General features: G+C 33.3%; 1 protein-coding gene and 1 long non-coding RNA gene across 2 annotated transcripts; one reads left to right on the forward strand and one right to left on the reverse strand.

Annotated features, from left to right (window-relative positions):
• Positions 1-13,901: 13,901 nt before the first annotated feature.
• LOC111284516 (G-type lectin S-receptor-like serine/threonine-protein kinase At1g67520) lies at positions 13,902-17,104 on the reverse strand. The gene is made up of 13 exons (XM_089761609.1): positions 17,079-17,104; positions 16,355-16,655; positions 16,116-16,233; positions 15,953-16,033; positions 15,813-15,893; positions 15,664-15,763; positions 15,557-15,588; positions 15,289-15,403; positions 14,787-14,897; positions 14,588-14,675; positions 14,406-14,489; positions 14,154-14,303; positions 13,902-13,961 (listed from the first exon to the last, which is right to left on the reverse strand). Exons 1-13 carry the CDS (start codon positions 17,102-17,104, stop codon positions 13,902-13,904), a joined length of 1,347 nt encoding a protein of 448 aa, XP_089617735.1.
• An 84-nt stretch (positions 17,105-17,188) lies between these two features.
• Positions 17,189-18,053, forward strand: LOC149518620 (uncharacterized). Its single transcript, XR_016343362.1, has 2 exons — positions 17,189-17,547; positions 17,689-18,053. It is a non-coding gene; the product is annotated as an uncharacterized LOC149518620 (long non-coding RNA).
• The last annotated feature ends 2,907 nt before the right edge of the window (positions 18,054-20,960 follow it).

A 20,960-nucleotide genomic window follows, 5' to 3' on the forward strand; every position in this document is an offset into this window, starting at 1 on the left:
TAGAGTCAATTGAGAATAATTTTCAATAATTAATCACTTAGTAAATTTTTAAAGCTTATTATATAACACAAAATTAAGTTGGTACCATCTTTCGATGGGCGTTGTGAGGGTGCTATATCCTTCTCACACGTAACCGAACTCTCGAACCCTGTTCTGGTTGGTAGACCTGAACCTATTCTTTTAGGGACCCTTAAACTTAGGTGTTCTTTGAAAGGATAGATTCCTTAGGTGGCTAATCACACATAGATAAAAAAGATTGGTAGTGACTCCTTCAAGTCAATGTCTAGCGATGGATCTCCAGATCTGGACGTTATGACAGCTTGGTGACTCCACTGGGGAACTCTAAGAGTTAGGCCAACAAATAAATTTGTGTTATCCAAAAGCCTAATAAAATTAAACCTTTTTTTATATATTTTATTTATTCATTCATGTTTATTTACTTTATTAATTATGTCATTCATATGCATATGCATAACATGAGCTCTATACCCGAACTCTGTCCCTCTAGGAAGGAGTAAAGTACCTATTGCTTTCATGAGGTTTAATACCTCCGCAGTGGCTAGTGAAATACTCTCACTCAAATTGAACTTTTTTCGCTTGTAGCCTGTAATGGGTGAGAATTAGAGTGCCTTATTAGTCTGTGATGGACAATGATGTAAAGAGCAATTTGAGAACTTTTAGACTTTAACTTCAAACCCCATGTAGTGAACCTTAAGAATGCCTAACCTATAGATAGAGCCATCATCCTTCCCTTTTAAAATTGACCAGAAGCATATGGTTCATTCTTCTTATTCTGTGTGATGTTTTAATTTACTTAATTATTTATTTATTTCTTTTTTTTCCTGGGCATACTAACCTTTTCTCTCATTCTTTTGTATTGGTTCATGCTCATATCATAAAGTTGCATAAAGAACATTTGCTTGAAAGATGGTCTTCAACAAAAATTTTTCATGGACTCTATAGAATGACTAGTTTGTTCTTCATCTATATTAGCACCTAGTGAGTCACCCAACGAAGTAAGGGTCCAGTAAAAAAAGATTCAACTGAAGATGAGAGATTGTTTACCAATCGAATATAATTTTACTTTGTCTCAAAAAACATCTATCCTCCTCAAACAAATTAATCTAGAAGATTTGATTAATATATGGAAAAGGATAAGTCCGTCAAGACAAGAGTAATTTTCCCAAAGACAAGGGCATATAGCACACTTTCTTGCAGTAGTTATTGAAGATCAACTAATCAGAGCTGCAGCGTAATTATGGGATCCTACATACAAGTGTTTCATCTTCAATGAAGTTGATATGACACCAACCATCGAAAAATATTCGATTTTATTGGGTTTGTACCTCAAGGCTCCTGATAAGATATACGTCAAAAAACACAAGTCAAGATTTTGTAAGGGTTTGGCTCAACTCATGGGGATAGACAAAGAAGTTATGGATTCTCATACAAAGAAGAAACAAGAACAGGTTTACTTACCTTGGAAGTTCTTTCATGAGTTTCTATTGTAACATGCCAACGAAGAACGGGGATTAGATGTATTTGCCTTAGCTATCTATGGAATGGTGATATTTCTAAAGGTTTTAGGTTATATCGAGATAGCAGTGGTTGACTTTTTTGAAAGTGTGATTAACGGTTATAATTTTTCAACGGTAATATTAACAGAGACTATCAGATCTTTGAGTTACTATCGTTGGAATGGAGGGCACTTTATAGGTTACATACAATTATTATACTTATGGATGAAAAGCCATTTTGAATGGGGAAAATGTGCTTTCTTAAAGCTTTATGTCCGTAATCGAGCCCCGATCAAGGAATTCTATAAAAGTGGATGGTCAGAACGAAAGTCTAAAAAAGAATGGATAACTTTTCTATAAAAATTGACTAGTGCTAAAGTAAGATGGTTGGCCCCATGGATGAATCATGAGCCTATGTTGTATCAATGTGGAGATAATACAGTGGTCCCACTTCTGGGTTTGTTGGGAGCGATAAATTATACACCACTCCTAGTGAAAAGGTAGTTTGAGGCAGAACAGTTTATTCCTATGACACATAGGCTTCATCGATTAGATTTCTCTTACACTGAGCCAAAAGCATTTTAAAAGATGAATGAGATGATTAAAGTATGGAAAAATCCCTGAAGAGTGAATCTTGGACCGTTTACTGATAAAGTCACTCCAAGGTATTTGGTTTGGAGAGCGAAACAAAGACAAGAAATGGTATTCACTTATAAAAACTTTCAACCGCCAATAGGAGGAAAGCTGGAAGAGACACCATCATAATTAGAACTTACGACAAAAGAGTTTGAGTTTGAAAAGGATAAGTTAAAGCAAGAAATTCAGAAGCTTCGAAAAAAAAAAGATCAGTGAAAAGATAAAGCTAAAAGTCATAAGGTCAGAGTTTGCAAGATTGTTAGAGAACGCGATATAGCTGTTGAAGACTTAGCAGAGCTACACCAAGAGCATAAAATATTATGTGTGAGAGAAAGGGCCAAAGAGATAACCATTGTTAAGCTGACTGAAGAAAATACAAGATTGAAGCAAGAGTATGCTGAATTAAAAGAAAAAAGTACCCAAGTACAGATAAAGAATAACATTCTAAATAGCTATCTGAGCAGGCTAAGATAAAAGTTGAATGAACAAGAAGACCATATTATTGCATTGGTTAGAGAGCATAGAGAGTTATCATACCAAGTCTGATGTGATAAAAGAGAGAACTTAGGAAAACAAAAAATATTGAGCACCTAACGACCTAAATTTGTAAAGAGGTATGCAAGGTAAGGGAGATGGTAAAAGAGGCAGAACCATTGAAACAAGTGGTGGCCCCAGTAGGAGAACATAAACAGCATCTGTTGAACTTCATCGAAGAAGCCAAGGCCCAATATGAATAGATTAAGCAATTTTATGGTTATAATTCTAGGATGATAAACTCAATGTAAATAAAAGTTTTTTGGAATAAATGAAATCTTTTAGTTAAATACCATCTTTAAGGTAAATGTTCTTTGTATATATACATTCTCACTCATTACACTTAACAAAGTAACCATGAGATAGTCATGTAAATTTACTAATTTTAAGATATGGTACTCAAAGTTCAAAAATAGCTTCATCTAACGAGAACCTTGTCCATCGATATAACACAAAAGCCAGAATCAGACAAATGGAGCAGAAAAACTCTCATAAATTTAAAAAGCTAGAAAAAGCACAAGAAAAGATTAAAAATGAGTTGAGCAAGATTTTAGATGCTCTCAATAAGCTGAACAAGAAAAAAAGAGTTGAAAAAAATACAAGCCAATAAGTTTTCCCATTACAAGAAGTGGCTGACCCTTTATATCCTCTAGGATTTGGTCTACCTCAAGCCCAGTTTACACAATAGGTCCCACTACAATACTTCGCATATCCTCATATCCTGGAATACCATCAACCTCTAATCCAGGGCATTACCATAGCTATGTAAATTCTGTCTTCTATTGAAAAGACAGTAGAATCAGTTCTTGATCTAGATGACTTGAAAAATAAGAAGAAAAAAAAAGTAAAAATGATGGAGTCTTAAGAAGATATAAAGATTAGTATGCTAGAACAAAGGTTACGGGCTGTAGAAGGGATTAGATTTTATGGTTTTATTGATGCTGCTGGGCTGTGCTTAGTCTCAGATGTAGTCATTTCGCCAAAGTTTAAAGTACCAAAATTTAAGAAATATGATGGTATAAAATGCCCAAAAACTTATATCACCATGTATTGTCGAAAGATGGCAGCCCATGGCCATAATGAAAAACTATTAATGCATGTTTTTCAAGATAGCCTTACAGGCTCTGCTGCTAAGTGGTATGTCCAGCTAGATAAAACCCGTATTCATTCTTAGAGCGATATGGCTCATGACTTCATCAGTCAATATCAACATATTATCGATTTGGCTCCTGATCGCTTGTCTTTATAAAACCTGAAGAAAAAGGCAAATGAGTCTTTTAAAAAATACGTTCAAAGATGAAGAGATATAGTTTCTCAAGTACAACCTCCTCTAACTGAGAAAGAGACTACAGTGCTGTTTGTCAGTACTTTAAAACCTCTCTATTATGAGAAAAAGATAGGGAATGCAACCAAAATTTTACTGATATGGTAATTTTAAGAGAAATTATCAAGAGTGCCATAAAAAATGACAAGTTAGAAGGAAATGAAGCATCTAGCAAAAGAGTTTCGAAGAAGAAAAAAAGTGAAGCTCAGGCTGTGAGCTTTGACAGACAGTAATTTGGGGGTTATCAACCCTACTCACCATAAGGATACCTTTCATATTACCCTATTGTAAATAACACTTTCCCTTATCCATACCAATAATTTGTACAGTCACCTTATCCCCAAATATATCAACCTCCTCTTAGGCCTCAGAATACCACATATAGTCCTAACACTCAGCCTATCCCAAGACCTCAAACTCTTTCAGCTAACCTAATGGGTGGTTTACGGGAGCAATGAACTACTCATAAAAAATTTACATTTGAACTAATCCTAATAACTTATACAAAATTATATCGAGAGCTTTACAATAGTCATTTAATTGCTCCTAGTAAGTTAGAACCCTTCACGCCACCTTACCCTAAGTGGTACGATCTCACAGCCCATTGTGACTATCACTAAGGGATTACTGATCACTCCACTGAGAATTACACCATCTTGAAACACAAAGTGCAACGATTGATCAAGGATGGAATGATTAGCTTTGATATAAGAGGGGTGACTGCATCAAATATTAGTGGCAATCCCTTGCCTAATCATAATATGAATGCTTTGAATGAAGAACAGAAACGTCATGTGAAGAAAAAAATAGCAGATATTAAGACACCTTTCAGTCAACTATTTGATATTTTATGGAAAGTTGATATGATACAACCAATAGGTCCATATAGCTATCATGAAGTATATATAGTCGATATTAGTTGTAAATATCATAGTGGGACAATGGGTTACTCTATTGAAACTTATGAGTAGTTTCACCAAAAAGTGCAAAAACTATTAGATTCATACCAGATAGAAGTCTATGAAAAAAGAGAAGACTTAAAAAGTATTGAAGTGTCCATGACTGATAAACCTATAAAGCTGTTTTCAAAGCTAGTGACAATTCATTATGGGAACAAGCTAAAGTCAATCATAGATAAACTCATTCCCAAGCTGATAACTTTTAAAGTTTCGACTCCCTTCTCATATAAGGATGATAAAGATGTACCTTGAAAATATGGCTACGATATAGTAGTTCAGGGGTAAGAAGAGGATGTCTCTAAAGTCGACACCTCCAATATAACTGGTGTAAGAAGCATCACCCGAAGTGAAATGTACTACACTTCAAAAATATTAAAGAAGGCTAGAAAAAAAAACCAATAAAGAAGAAAGACGAAATAACCCTGAAGTAAAACCTGAAGAAGATCGCCCGAAGCCAGTATCAGAAAAAAAAGATTGTGAATTATTGAAACTGGTAAAACATAGTGAGTATTCAGTAGTTGAACAGTTGAACAGTTGAACAAAATGTCAGCACGGATCTCATTATCATTACTATTAAACTCAAAGTCACACCGAAATGCCTTACTAAAAGTTTTGAACTAGGCATATGTAGCACATAATGTATTTATGGAATATGTGAACCACCTGGCTGAAAATCTAGTCATGTCGAATCACATTTCATTCAGCGATGATGAGATTTCCTTGAAAAAAATAAAAATACTAAGGTTTTGCATATCACGGTCAAGTGCAAGAGCCATATCATAGCCAAGGTCCTTATTGATAATGGCTCTGCTATCAATATCATGCCTATGTCAACTTTGGTAAGGTTACCCATTGACTACTCTCATATAAAAGATAGTCAGATGACCGTGAGAGCTTTTGATGAGACCAGAAGAGAAGTCTTGAGGGATATCAAAATGCCCTTACAGATTGGGTCGTGCATTTTTAATGTGAAGTTTTAAGTGATAGATATCTCTCCCTCCTACAGCTATCTACTGAGAAGGTCATGGATTCATATGACAAGTGTTGTGCCATTTACCTTGCATCAAACGATCAAGTTTAATGTAGAAGGTCAATTAGTAGTGGTAATTGAAGAGGAAGACATGTTAGTGACCCAACCGTTGAATGCTCCGTATGTAGAGGCTATCCAAAAAGTAGTAGAATGCTCCTATCGATCTTTTGAATTGGTTAATTCTATAGGTGAAAGACTTAAAAATTAATCTTTTTCAAAGATAGTGATGAGCCAAGTCATCAATAAAGGTTGGTATCTAGGAGTAGGGCTGGGCAAAAACTTGTAAGGAATAAAGGAACTCCCAACAGTGATAGACAATAGTGAAAGGTTAGGCCTAGGTTATGAGGTAGCAGAATGAGAGATCAAGAGAAAGTTAGCAGGAAAAATAGCAAGACTAATGGTTATCCCACACCTGTATGAGACTTTTAGACCTGGAGGATTTATGCACCCAGTTACAGAAAAAAGCATGAAAAGAGCTTTTACCTAGTTAACCATTAATGCTATTGAAGATAAAGTGAGGTTTAATCAAGAGGGGTGGGTCTGCCTTTGTCCGTCAGATTATGAGCTGAACAATTGGAGTGCCATTTAAATGCTTGTGACTTTTGAAACTAATACAATGTAATTGTAACATCTCAATAGCTATTGCCCAAGGCATTGAGGTGATCTTTCTTATTTGGGTTATTTATCTTTTATTATTTTAATAAAAATTAAGAAGGATGCATTTTCATTCATTTTTTTTGTGTCTTTATTATTGTCATTTTTACAAACACATCTTGCCAATATATCTCATTTCATTCAATTTCAGGTCTTTAAATGAACATGAAGATAATTATGATAACAATCAAGAGGTTAGTTTTGAGAATTCAATTAACACTGATGAACTTGACAATGAAGAAAATTTTGAGCAATATGTTATGCCTCCGGACCTAATGAGATTGATTGAACAAGAAAATAAACCAATTGAGCCTCATCAGAAAATAGTTGACTTAGTGAATCTGAGAGAGGAAAAGAATAAAAAAGATGTCAGAATTGGTACTTCACTTTCATCTAGAGATAGGTAACGTTTGACAGATTTACTTTGAGAATTCATAGATGTATTTGCTTGGTCTTATCAGGATATGTCAGGATTGAGCACGGAGATAGTAGAGCAGAGATTACCTTTAAAATCAGAATGTCAGCCAGTCTAGCAGAAACTGAGATGAATGAAGCCTGAAATGCTATTAAAAAAAAAAAAAGAGGTGAAAAAATAGTTTGATGCAGGTTTTCTACAAGTGGCTAAGTATCCAAAGTGGATAGCCAATATAGTACCAATTTTTAAGAAAGATGAAAAGGTACGAATGTATGTAGACTATCATGATTTGAATAAGGCTAGTCCAAAGGATAACTTTTTTTTTTCGCATATCGACACACTAGTAGATAACACGGCTAGGCATTCAATTTTCTCTTTTATGGATGGGTTCTTAGGATATAATCAGATAAAAATAGCTACAGATGATAGGAAAAAAACTATTTTCGTGATCATGTAAAGAACCTTTTGTTACAAAGTCATGCCTTTTAGGTTAAAGAATGTTAGGGTAACATATCAAAGAGCCATTGTAACACTCTTCCATAACATGATGCACAAAGAGATTGAAATGTATGTAGATGATATGATTGTAAAATCTTGTGAGAATGAAGATCATGTCATCAACCTTAAAAAGTTATTTGAGAGGTTGAAAAGATTCTAGCTCAAGTTAAATCCAGTCAAGTGCACTTTTAGGGTAAAGTTAGAGAAGTTATTAGGCTTTGTGATCAGTGAAAGAGGAATTGAAGTTGATCCAGATAAGATATGGGCCATTCAAAATTTGTCACCTCAGAGTACACCAAAGAAAGTTCGAAGTTTTCTAAAAAGATTGAATTACATTTCTTGATTTATCTCTCAGCTTACCTACAAATGTGATCCCATATTTAAGCTTCTCCGTAAGAATAATCCCAAAAAATGGAATGAGGAATGTCAAGTGACTTTTGATAAAATTAAGCAATACATGTCAAACCCTTCAGTGTTGGTGCCACCTGTTTCAGGGAAACCTTTAATTCTATATTTAAAAGTATGTGAAAATTCAATGAGATGTGTACTGAGACAATAAGATGAGTCTAGCTGAAAGGAAAGAGCTATTTACTATTTGAGTAAAAAGTTCACAGAATATGAATCCAAGAATTCTTCATTAGAGAAAATATGTTGTGCATTAACGTGGACTGCCAAAAGACTCAGACAGTATATGCTTTATCATACCACATGGCTCATAGTAAAACTGGATCCAATTAAATATATTTTTGAAAAGCTTTCTTTATCTGAAAGAATTTCTAGATGGCAAGTAATACTCTCGAAATATAATATTATATATGTAAGCCAAAAGACAATAAAATGGGTGTTATAGCAGAGTTTCTTGCAGATCGTACTACTGAAGAATATGAACCAATGAGGTTGAAATTTTTTGATGAAGATCTAATGACTATTTCCCAATTGGAGAAAAGGGAGCATGAAGAAAAGTGTTGGAGAATGTATTTTGATGGAGCTGCCAATGTCTTGAGACATGAAATTGAGGTAATTTTGATATCTCCAGAAGAACAATGCTGTTTTGTAACAGCAAGGTTAAATTTTAATTACACAAATAACATCGTTGAATATGAGGCATGTGTCATAGGCTTACAAGCTGCTATAGATAGAAGAGTGAAAGCATTAAAAATGTTTAGAGACTCAGCTCTAGTTATATATCAGTTGAAAGAGGAATGAGAAACAAGAGATTCAAAACTCATTCCATATCATAAGTATATTCTAGTGTTGATAAAATAATTTGAAGATATCCAGTTTGACCATTTATTTCGAGAAGAAAATTCGGTTACCAATGCATTGGCTACTCTGGTCGTAATGATTCAAATTAATGACAATATTGACATTCAGCCCATCAGGCTAGATGTTAAGGATATGTCAGCTCATTGCTTCAATGTAGAAGAAGAGAAAGATGGGAAACCTTGGTATTATGATATCTTATAGTATATTAAAGATCAGTAATACCCAGTTCAAGCAACAGAAAATGATAAAAGGATCATCCGAAGATTGGCTATGAGCTTTTTTCATATAGGGATGTTTTATATAAAAGAAGCCATTATCAGGTATTACTAAGATGCGTAAGTAAGGCTGAAGCGAGAAAAATTATTAAAGAGGTGCATGATGAAATATATAGGGTACATGTCAGTGCACATATGATGATGAGACAGATCATGAGAGCAAGATACTACTGGTTGACAATAGAGAGTGATTACATTAACTATGCTCGTAAATGCTATAAGTGTCAGATATATACTGATAAGATCCATACTTTGTCATCTGCTTTACATGTTATGGTACCACTTTCGTCATTCTCAATGTAGGGCATGGATGTCATTGGTCTGATCATCCCAAAAGCTTCTAACAGGCATAGATTCATTTTTATGATGATAAATTACTTCATAAAATGGGTGGAGATAGCATCATATGCAAATGTAACACGCTATGTGATTTGTAAGTTCATAAAGAGAGAGATCATTTATAAATATAGACTTTCAGAGAGAATTATTTCAGACAATGCCAAAAATCTAAATAGTAAGATGATACAAGAAATATGTACTCAATACAAGATCAAGTATCATAACTCAACACCATACCGTCCGAAAATGAATGGGGCAATTAAGGCAGCCAACAAGAACATAAAAAAAATTCTTGAGAAGATGACTAAGACTTATAAAGATTGACATGAAAAGTTGTCATTTGTTCTGCATGCATATCGAACATCAGTTAGTGCGTACCTCTATTGAAGCAACCTAATTTTTTTTTATTTACGGGATGAAAGCTGTACTACCAGTGAAAGTGAAAATTCTATTCTTGAGGGTTCTAAAAGAAATTGGATTGAGAGAAGCTGAATGAATTCGAGAATGCCATGCACAGTTAAATTTCATAGAAGAAAAGAGATTAACTACATTGTGTCATGGTCATCTATATTAAAGAAAAATGATGAGGGCTTATGATAAAAAGATTCGACCTCGTTACTTTCGAGAAAAAGAGTTGGTCTTGAAGAGAATCCTCACAATCCAGCACGATAATAGAGAAAAATGGACTTCGAATTGGGAAGGACTATATGTGGTGAAATAGGTTTTCTCAGGTGGAGTATTGATACTGACTGAGATGGATGAAAATGATTTACTCCATCTTATAAATTTTAATGCTGTGAAGAAATATTATGCTTGAATAAAAAAATAAAAAAATAAAAAATAAAAAAGAAAAAAAAGTGAATGAAAATGAGGACTTAAGGTGAAAACCCTAAATAAGAGGTTTAAGTCATAGGAGGTTTATCTAAGTTGAAAACTTGAAAATGTAGCTTAGATAATGAGAATACGGCATCAAATTTGAAAATTTGTTGGCATGGAGACTAGCAAATTCGGAGGAGTTCTAAGTTGTTGAATGCATCAGATGGTTGAATTTTCAGAAAAACCTTAACATGTCTTATCATGATTGTTCGATTGTTAATTTTTGGGCATGAAGCTCTCCATACTTATCCTTATATTTCTTTCTTCGCCAAAGTTTACCAACATTTTGTTAATAAAAGATATTATATTTCACTCTTTGTGTGCCTCTTCTATTGACTGTTTCTCAACCATTCTTATTCTTTTCTTCTTAATACCCTACAATGGAAGAAATGTGCAAATACATTCTTACTTTTTAAATTTGAAATAATGATTGATAAATGAATAATGGCATGAAAGATTTTTACATTACATTGAAGAAGTGAAAAGTGATAAAGGCAGAATCAAGATCTTCAGTTTCTGATAGGGACATTGAATTTGAAAAGAGATTTCTTACAAGAAGAATGTGAGTGGAAGAGATGATTGAAAGCTACACTGGCTCGATCTTGGAAGAATAACGTAACTTGGTCTTTGAAGAACAAAAGGTTTGATGCCCAAGAAAAGAGCTTGAGAAACTTGAGTATCACAATTAAATAGGAGTTAATTAGCCAATATTTGCATAATATGCATTGAATTTCACAAGCATTGCATAATATATACTACATTCAAGAAAATATAGTGCATAAATTCAAAAAGCAGGGGTATTCCAACATCCTACATAGAGAAGACATATGTGAAGACATTTTTAAATCTGAGAAAAATCTTGTCAGGTAAGTTTTTAATCCTTGAAATAGGATGTCTCTTGGTATCAGGGTTGATTTGTATGACCTTTGGGCATAATCTCCTGAAATTCCTTCAAACACGATTTTCAACTCATTTGGACATGATTGTCAATGAGCAATTTATTTTTCAAAGTTGTGATGCCTCTGTTTAGAGGAACAATTTACTTTTCAAAGTCGTTAAGCCTCTGATTAGAGGAGCTTTGTTTATGTTTTTCAAAGTCGTAGAGCCTCTGTTTAGAGGAGCAATTTACTTTTCAAAGTCGTTGAGCCTCTGATTAGAGGAGCTTTGTTTATGTTTTTCAAAGTCGTAGAGCTTCTGATTAGAGAAGCTTTGTTTATGTTTTTCAAAGTCGTTGAGCCTCTGCTTAGAGGAGTTTTGATCAAATTTTTAACATAAAAAATTGAAAAAAAGAGGTCGAATGGAGTCTTGAATGGGTGTCTACATCTTTGCGTAATTTTTGTTTCACAGAAAATGTGCAAAGAGGGGCTGCTGTAGACATCCAATTTGGTCCAGGCCCAGATCAATTGGGCCTGGTCCAAATGGTAGGCCCATTTTATTTTCTTATTTTTTTATTTTTTGTATTTTGTATTTTTTTTTTGTGTTTGTATCTTATATATTTATTTATTTATTTATTATTACTATTTATTAATATATATTTATTTTTTTATTATTTATCTGTTAATATATATATTTATTATTTATCTATTTATATATTATTATATATATGTATTTATTATTATTTATCTATTTATTTATTATTATTTATCTATTTATATATTATTATTTATCTATTATTATTTTTATTTATCTAATTATTTTCTTTTAATTATCTATTAACATTTTTTATTTGATTTTTTTTTTCGGCTGAGATTGAGATGGAAATTTGGAATCCTATCGTGAATTTGAGATTCAATCAGAGTTCATATTTGATTTAAGGATTGAATCCTAATCCAAGAAGGAGTTGGGATTGATCAGAAACTCTTTTGATCAATCCCTATAAATAGAGAAAATCACAAAGACCAGAACATACAGAAATGCGACACTGACTGAGAGAGAGCGAAAAGAAAAAGAAAAAGGCGTTCAGAATGGTTAGAGCCAATTTCAGGATTTTTTAAAAATTTTGGCGAATTTTTTTCTGAAAATTTTTGGAAAATTTTCATATTTCGGTTGAATTTTTGGACGAAGTTTAATTTTTTTGGTAACTTTTTCGATCAAGTTTGAATTTTTTGGCCAACTACCCAATTTTCAGCGATAATTTTCAGAAATTGACTAGTTTATCGATGAACTTTTGATAAAAAATCCAGATTTCAGTGAAAATTTTCAGAATTCGACAAGATTCAATAGGAGTTCTTCGTCTGTTTAGAGAGAGGGAGAGAAAAAGAAGGGAAGAGAGAAAAGAGGAGAAGAAAATTTTGAAAAAAAAATCGACCTTCAGCTTTATATACCCTCCCAAAAATGACGTCGTTTTTGCGTTAATAAACCCACAAGATCCGCGCGTTTTGTCAAGATTCGACCCTACCCAAGCGCCAACCCGCGTGCGACCCACGTGTGACCCGAGTGCAAAATCGAGTTAAGCCGAGCCGCCTACACTCGAGTCGCGTCTCCGAAGCCGTTATTCTTCCTCAAATCGAGTCGAGCCAAGCTGTTAAACCGAGCCGTTCTCAGGTTTATTTATTTATTTATTATTATTATTATTATTATTTGTTGATTAGATTAAAATTATTTAGTATTTCTTATTTTATTTTATTTTATTTTTATCTTTATTTTTATTTTTATTGTTTTTTTAAATAAAATTAAAAAATATATATTTTTAAGAAAAAGTTGAAAGTATCAATTTTCCTTGAAAATAACCTTTCTAAAAAAATATTTTTGGAAAAAAGTTGAAGGTATCAATTTTCCTTGAAAATAATTTTTTTTTTAAAAAATATTTTTGGAGAAAAGTTTTTTTAGGAAAAAGTTGAAGGTATCAATTTTTCTTGAAAATAAATTTTTCTTAAAAATATTTTTGGAAAAAAGTTGAAAGTATCAATTTTTCTCGAAATTAAAGGTTTTAAAAAATATTTTTGGGAAAAAGTTGAAAATATCAATTTTTTCTAAAAATAAGTTTTCAAAAATGATTTTTTTGAGAAAAAGTTGAAAGTATCAATTTTTTTCGAAATTAAAGTTTCTAAAAAATATTTTGGGAAAAAGTTGAAAGTATTAATTTTTCTTGTATAAAAGCAATCATTTTTTTCTTTTTTTTTTATTTTCTTGAATTTTCTTTAATGTTAAATAATCTGACGATGGAGTCTCTGCAAGTGAAACAATAGTTTTCTTGGATATTCTTGAGGTGAGGGAATTTTCTCAATTTTTTGCTAAAAATATTAGAGTCAATTGAAAATAATTTTCAATAATTAATTACTTGGTAAATTTTTAAGGCTTATTGGATAATACAAAATTAAGTTGGTACCATCTTTCGATGAGCGTTGTGAGGGTGCTATAACTTTTCTCACAAGTAATCGAACTCCCGAACCCTGTTCTGGTTGGTAGACTTGAACCTATTCTTTTAGGGACCCTTAAACTTAGGTGTTCCCTGAAAGTATAGATTCTTTAGGTGGCTAATCGCACTTAGATAAAAAAGATTGGTGGCGACTCATTTAAGTCAATGTTTAGCGATGGATCCCCGGATCTGGACGTTATGACAATAAGAATAAATTTAGTCAGCAGTATTCTACTTCATCATCTCTCGAAGGCACCTTGGATGAATGAGTTTTACTTTCCTGAACAAGCAATCCACATTATTTGGTTTTTATGTTAGATATGTACAATGTAAATAGCTAAGCACATAATTATCTAGAAATTCGGGAGAAAAAAGCACATAATTCATGACTGCACCCACCTCCTCAGAAAAGGAAAGAGTGGAAAATAAATCTCTATCTGGCTTCGGTTATGGATGTAGACATGTTATTCACCGAATGACTGCCTGATTTGCTGTCAGGAAATGTTAACCTCGTTTCATTTTTAGTAGTATATGCAGGTTTTTTTTTGAGCTTTTGTAGAACTATAACATCATTGGTAAATTGTAAGCGAGGAAATAACTTCCGACATGGTAGGTCTGTCAACTGCACTCGTTTGGAAACACAGCAAAGCAACCTGAATACAAATCAGCAGCTCATTTTTGGGACATGATTCCAGCTATTCATCCTTTAGCTCGAGAACATCACCTTGCTTCCACTAATCCCGTGCCTGCCACCATTTTCACTGTTGATGCAAAATGTAAGTGATCCGAAAACTATACTCCTGGTAATCTGCAGTTATGTTTGAATTTATCTTCATAGCTTACATGATGAATAAGGCTGGCACGGCTAGATGATGAATGGAACATTTTGTTCTTCTTGCCACTAACAATCGCTAGCACTAGTACTCCAAAACTGAAGACATTAGACTTCACAGAGAAAATGCCATTCATGGCATACTCTTGGGACATATAACCACTGTATAAAACATTGAAAACCATTAAATACTAGTTAGAGGATGCATGTAGTTACAATTAAGACATTAGCAGAGATTCTAAATGTGCTGTCACAAACTTTGTTTCTTCTTACTATCTGCCAATTACCCTATTCATGTTACCTCTGGATTCGTTGTGTCCAAAAATTCTTGCCATGCCAAAATTTGATATTTTAGGGTTCATAATGTTGCTAGCTTTCAGGTCTCTGTGTATCACTCTTAATTTAGAATAGTAAATGGGAAGTGCCAGTTGGTGGAGGAGAAAGCAATGAAATATTGATGGAAGGGAAAACAGAAAAATAATTTACAAACCAACGAAAAAAGTGTCCAAGCTCTTATTAGACATGTATTTATAAACTAGCATTTTCTCCTCTTCTCGTATGCAACAACCTAGAAGCCTAACTAGGTTCATATGCTGCAGGTCAGCTGTTAATGTAATCTCATTCATGAATTCTTTGAGCCTCTATCGGGAATTTCTTGCTAACCTTTTTTACTGCAACTGGTTGCCCTCCAGTAATGTACCCTGGAGATTAAAATCCAAACATTCCTTATCCAAGTATTCTCATCAAATATGCATAAAAATTCTAAAAGTTTTACCTTGTAAACAGGTCCAAAACCGCTGGTCCAAGCTTGTTTGTAAATGAGAAGTTATCTTTAGCATCAACTATTTGAGGGAAACTGAAAAACAGAAACGCTTGACTTTTCTTCACTTCTTTGGAGATTGTAAAAAGGAGACAATTCAGATTTTATCTCCAGTAATTCCTTGTCTTGGCTTGTTTCCTGTAATTGAGTTTGAAGCTGTTTAAGAATCTAGTTACCTCTATATGTAATTCACACATAAACATTAATACAATCTTTTATTTACCAGTGCCTATCAAGGATTTAAGCTTTCTCCTCCTAATTATGTAGCAAAAGTAGCCCAAAAGTAGTAGCAACAGTCCCAATGCAATGGCTACGATGCACCATAATCACCACCGCTCTCTAAAACTCTTCTCTGTGCCTCCTTTTGCATTTGTTTGCTCTAGAACCACCCAAAAATCAGTTCTGATCCATATTAATTTTTGGGATAAGCCTTGCTTTTAGAATCAGAATGTTACTTTCCATTCAAAGCAGGGTATTACAGATGTGACGCCTATTCAAACAGGTCTGGCTGATATCCATGGAACTGATCACAACTAACGTGGGGTTAACAGAAACCTTTACTATTTCCAAGTTTGAGGATGTAAGCAACACCGAAGTTCTAATTCAGGATGAAACTTACATCCTGTCCCATCAGAAGAGAGACTTTCATAGGCAATGCAAGAACAATTGTTCCTGCATATGTTGTGACAAACCCTGAGATCTGCATTCGTGTTGTTATTAGAGTATGGCAATTCAGCACTAGCATAGTAGCCTCTTGTGGCCACAACTACGTAGCTTCATACCATTCGTGCACATGGAGAGCTTGTGCTCTAGACATATGGCATTTGGATAGTTTGCATCAATTTTGCATGGACCATTGGTTGTCTGCTGACAAGTAGTACCAGCTGCAGCTAATGTGAACTGCAAGATTTGCCCCCAAATCAATCACTTCCCATCTCGAAAGAGTAGAAATGTTTATAACAGAATAAGAGAAATACTGCTCATTTGCATTCTAAGTAAAGCTGAAATGATAAGGATCAACCCTTCTTGTGTTCTCGATGGCCATCTGAAAAACTCCACTAGTCCAGTAGACATCCTCTCGCCTCCAAACAACGAACTGGCTAGAACCATTAGGATCCATGCCAATCTTAAAAGCCCCCGGTACTGGAACTTGATTGCTTAACCGTGAACCGAATGTCCAATTATATTCAGTCTTCAGATTCATTCCTAATTTTTCATCCCTGGCTCGCAATAGATTGTTAGTTGGATAATCAAAACTCTCCAAAATATTTGTCCATCTACTCCATCGGCCTTTACTTGTCTCAATAAAGAATTTCCAGTATCTGGTAAAGTGGCTGATTGGAATTGAGAAGAATTATCTATCCTTCACTATGCATGATTTTTAATTTTCCATCACTGTCAAAACAGGGAACTCCAAATTTATCCTGGATTGGATTTTCAGGATTGCCCACCCAAACAGCAGCTGAATTATCTGGGAGTTTGCTGTACCAAATCCCCAAGTAATAGTTAGTTGAAGAGGTGGGATTAACTTAAATGTAATCTTTTTAAAAATTTTTTTTTTTTAATTTTCAATTGATCAAGGAGATTTCAAACCGACTCTTTAAAACCAATATTGAACTAATTTATTAATTCAATCTTAAGCCTCTTATGATCTTTTTGCCAAAGTTAAAAGTTTGTGTGACAAATTCCAAGGTTTTTGTATGGGGTCCTGTAATCAATACCTTTTTTTTTTGGTTACAAAATACCTATTATTTGGGCCATTATGATACATTGATATTTGATTTCCATTAGCAGTCTCAAATTTTAATAGGTCATCCTAGCATATATCATCATCTTTATAAAGGAAAGCGCACCATCCCCAAATGGCAAAGGGAGTCGCTTGCACTAATAGACAATCTGAAGATTATGGAGTATTTTGTAACTAGAAAACAAACAGTTTGACCACTTTGTTGCAATGGCATCAGCCGCCACTTTCTGCTTGTCAACAGTGCATGTGCGTGACGGCCCATTTTTCTCCAGCTACCAAGTCCTAGCATTTTAATAGTTCCTTCCTGGGTAATTCTAAAGACTACATGGAACGTTAGGTCTGAATGTCCGCTGAAGCATGAAGATTGACAGTTAGAGAACTTAAACTCAATGGCTTAATCCCTCTTTGTCTCAGTTTCTTCCAATTCCAGCATTTTTTTTTGAGTCTCCAAACACCACAATCACATGGTATGCTCCATATCTTTGGTCATCACTTCTTAATTCATCAAATTATTCATCTTTCATAACATTGATATATATATATATATATATATATAGATAAGTGTAACAGTATACTTTAATTTCCTTATTATTTTGTGATTGTTGCAGTCTCTCACACCCCTTATGTTTCGGTCTCTAGTACGGCTATTGACATCGCTAATCGCCGAGCCTGCGGCCTCTGTCACAACCTTGCTATATTACGGTGGTCTTCTGCCTGAAAACATCATCTGGGAGAGACTGGTTCGACATGAAATGTTAGACCGAGAAAATTACTTGTTCCATTTCCTCATCAACTTCTTGAGATGTTTTTGGTAGATCCTACTTACTACTAGTAATCAAGCAAACAGCAATGGGAGATTTCAAGTGACTCATGATTCTTCTTCTTTACCAATGGTTGACTGTAATTGTTGATTTTTGGTCGGTACCTAATTTTATTTGATCTCTAACATAAACTATAAATTTACAGTTGGTCCACAATGACACGTTCAATGCAATTTTTTTACTAACTAGGAAGAAAAGAATCAATATAGATCTGCTTCTAATGTGGATGCTTTTTACATTGCCGTGTTCAAATTAACCATGCATACAGCATCGGAGCACGATCATGTGAATTAGAAGTTAGAACCAACACTGCTGTTGGGTGAGGAACTGTATAGAGCTAGCCTAGCATCATGTGAGCATCTTTTTATTGAAAATACAGCTTGATTAGTAGTAGCAAGTTGGTGCTTGGGGGCTGGAGGAATAATGTGGTTTAGTGTTGTTTAATAATTAATAAGCTGGAATTTCTTACATTATAAGTTTGAGATTCACTTATTAAAAGGTGCAACTTTGCATTGGTTGATTCTATAAACCAAATTTTAATTAAGAGGGTTGTATATATAATAATGATTGAATTAGCCCTAGTTTTGACCTAAGTGAGAAGCTAATCTTTGGAGTCACGTTAAAAACTTTAAAATCCCACACTCATGCTTACTATTTGCAACATTCTCACATCTTCTTTGGATGAGATTCCTTGAGCATAAATTAGGGTTCCTTTACTAGTGTGTTTTAGGGTTTAGATCATATTTTATAAAATTTTTTAATGTAATATTTGTACTTTTAAAATGTATATTATGATATTTGTAATATCATATTCATCGAATTAAGAATTAAAATATTTAATATCTAAATCAAATATTATGATTTTAAATAAATTCTTTTTAGGATCTAATCACTTGATCCTTTAAAAACTAGAATACAGAAATGTCAATGTGGTATTTGCTCGAAGTCACTTCACCACATCTAAAAAAGATATTATAAATTAGTTTAAAATTTGATTTTGGAGGTTATGAATTTAAATTTTAAAGTGAGCAAAGTGAGATTATGGAATGGAAAATATTATGACTAAATATAACTTAATATTAATCGCAGTTAAGAAAAGAAAAAAAAACTAATTGAGCACTTATTTATTTATGAGTTTAATAGAGGGGACTTGTGTTGTTTTTAGAGAGATGAATAGAATCGAAAGCACAGTGCTTCTCATGAACAAAAAGGCAAGTTGGTTTAAGGGTACTTTTTATTAATTTGGAAAAATAATGAGCCTCTTCACGATATAGTAGTGACTAATGACAAACTGATTAGTTACCCAACTGGTGGGGATATATTTATTTATGTATATATGCATATGCTGCTCTTCACTTGATGATTCATTGGTGTGAGCTGAAGGTGACTGACATAATTAAAAATACTACTAGGATATTTCGAATTTGCATGTGGGTTTGTTGGGTGACAAAAAAATTAGGCATAATAGTATAGTATGTGTACCCAAATCATTATTTTGTTGAAAAATCATCACAGTTCTGATATCATTTGTTAGGCTAAAATGCTTCAATCCAATCACATCAGTTGAAGCATAATCAAATAATCAATCAAGCACACAAAATATAATAATTTAATATGATTCGATCCAACTGACTAACGTCAACGGATAAGAAACAAGATCACTAGTTATAGAGAATTACAAATATACATCAAATCAATCTCATTCAACAATCAAATACTCATAGACTCTCTCAATCTCCTTTGGTCATACGGAGTATTCTCAACCTAAACAAACACAAATCTATATACACTTTTTCAATACAAAAAAATACATACCCATATACACCAATTCATCATACCTATGTGGACCCTCTCAATCTCCTCTAATCTATTTCCAAACATTCAAATATATACACCCATAAGACGTAAATCTCCAGTACTTTTATGCGGTGTCTATCCCACAAAATTTTATAACTCTGTTACATCTTTTTATCATACCTAATCATGTATACACCCATAAGACGTAAATCTCCAGTACTCTTATGCGGTGTCTATTCCACAAAATTTTATAACTCTGTTACATCTTTTTATCATATCTAATCATGTAGAGACTTTACTTATTTATAACCATATAAATTTACCTATTAAGAATCTTTTGCCTTTTAGAATTCTTCTTCTGCAAGTCAAATTTATCTATTAAGAATTTTTTTCTTTTTAAAATTCTTCTTCTACAAGTCTTCTTATCCATCAAGTAATATCTAACAAATTTTAAATAAATCTTTTATAGGATTTGAGTCATTATTCATAATAATCTTCACATTGACTTAAATTTCATTAAGTCATCTATCTTCATGCTAGATATACTTGGATCCACCTGTAATGAAAGTCTCGCGATCATCTTTTCTTGTGTGCTTTTATGCTTCATGCAAACCGATCTTCAAAATATGAACTCAACCTTCTTCTTTGAATCGAACTCCTTTAAGCTTACATCTTCCAATGTCTTAAATCATGCTCTGATACCACTTGTTGAAAAATTATCACAGCTCTGATATCACTTGTTACGCTAATAAGTCATAATCCAATCACATTAATGGAAACATAATCAAACAATCAATCAAGCACATAAAAGATAATAATTTAATGTGGTTTGGTTCAACTGACCTACGTCTACGGATAAAAAATAAGATCACTAGTTGTAGAGAATTACAAACATACATCAAATTAATCTCACTCAATAATCAATACCTATAGGCTCTCTCAATCTTCTTTAGTATTCTCAACCTAAACAAACATAAATTCGTGTGCATCTTTTCAACACAAACAAACACATACCCATATGTACTCATTCATCACACTTATATTGACCCTCTCAATCTCTTTTAATCTGCAGTACTCTTATGAGATATCTATTCCACAAAATCATACAACTTTCTTATATATTTTTCTCATACTTAACCCTGTAAAGACTTCATTTATTTACAACCATATAAACTTGCCTATTAAAAATTTTTTACCATTTAAAATTTTTATTCTGTAAGTCAAACTTACCTATTAAGAATTTTTTTCTTTTTATAATTCTT

The sequence above is a fragment of the Durio zibethinus genome, chromosome 6 (assembly GCF_047325235.1).
Source record: "Durio zibethinus cultivar Kanyao isolate XHJ-2024 chromosome 6, ASM4732523v1, whole genome shotgun sequence".
Classification (NCBI taxonomy): Eukaryota; Viridiplantae; Streptophyta; class Magnoliopsida; order Malvales; family Malvaceae; genus Durio; species Durio zibethinus.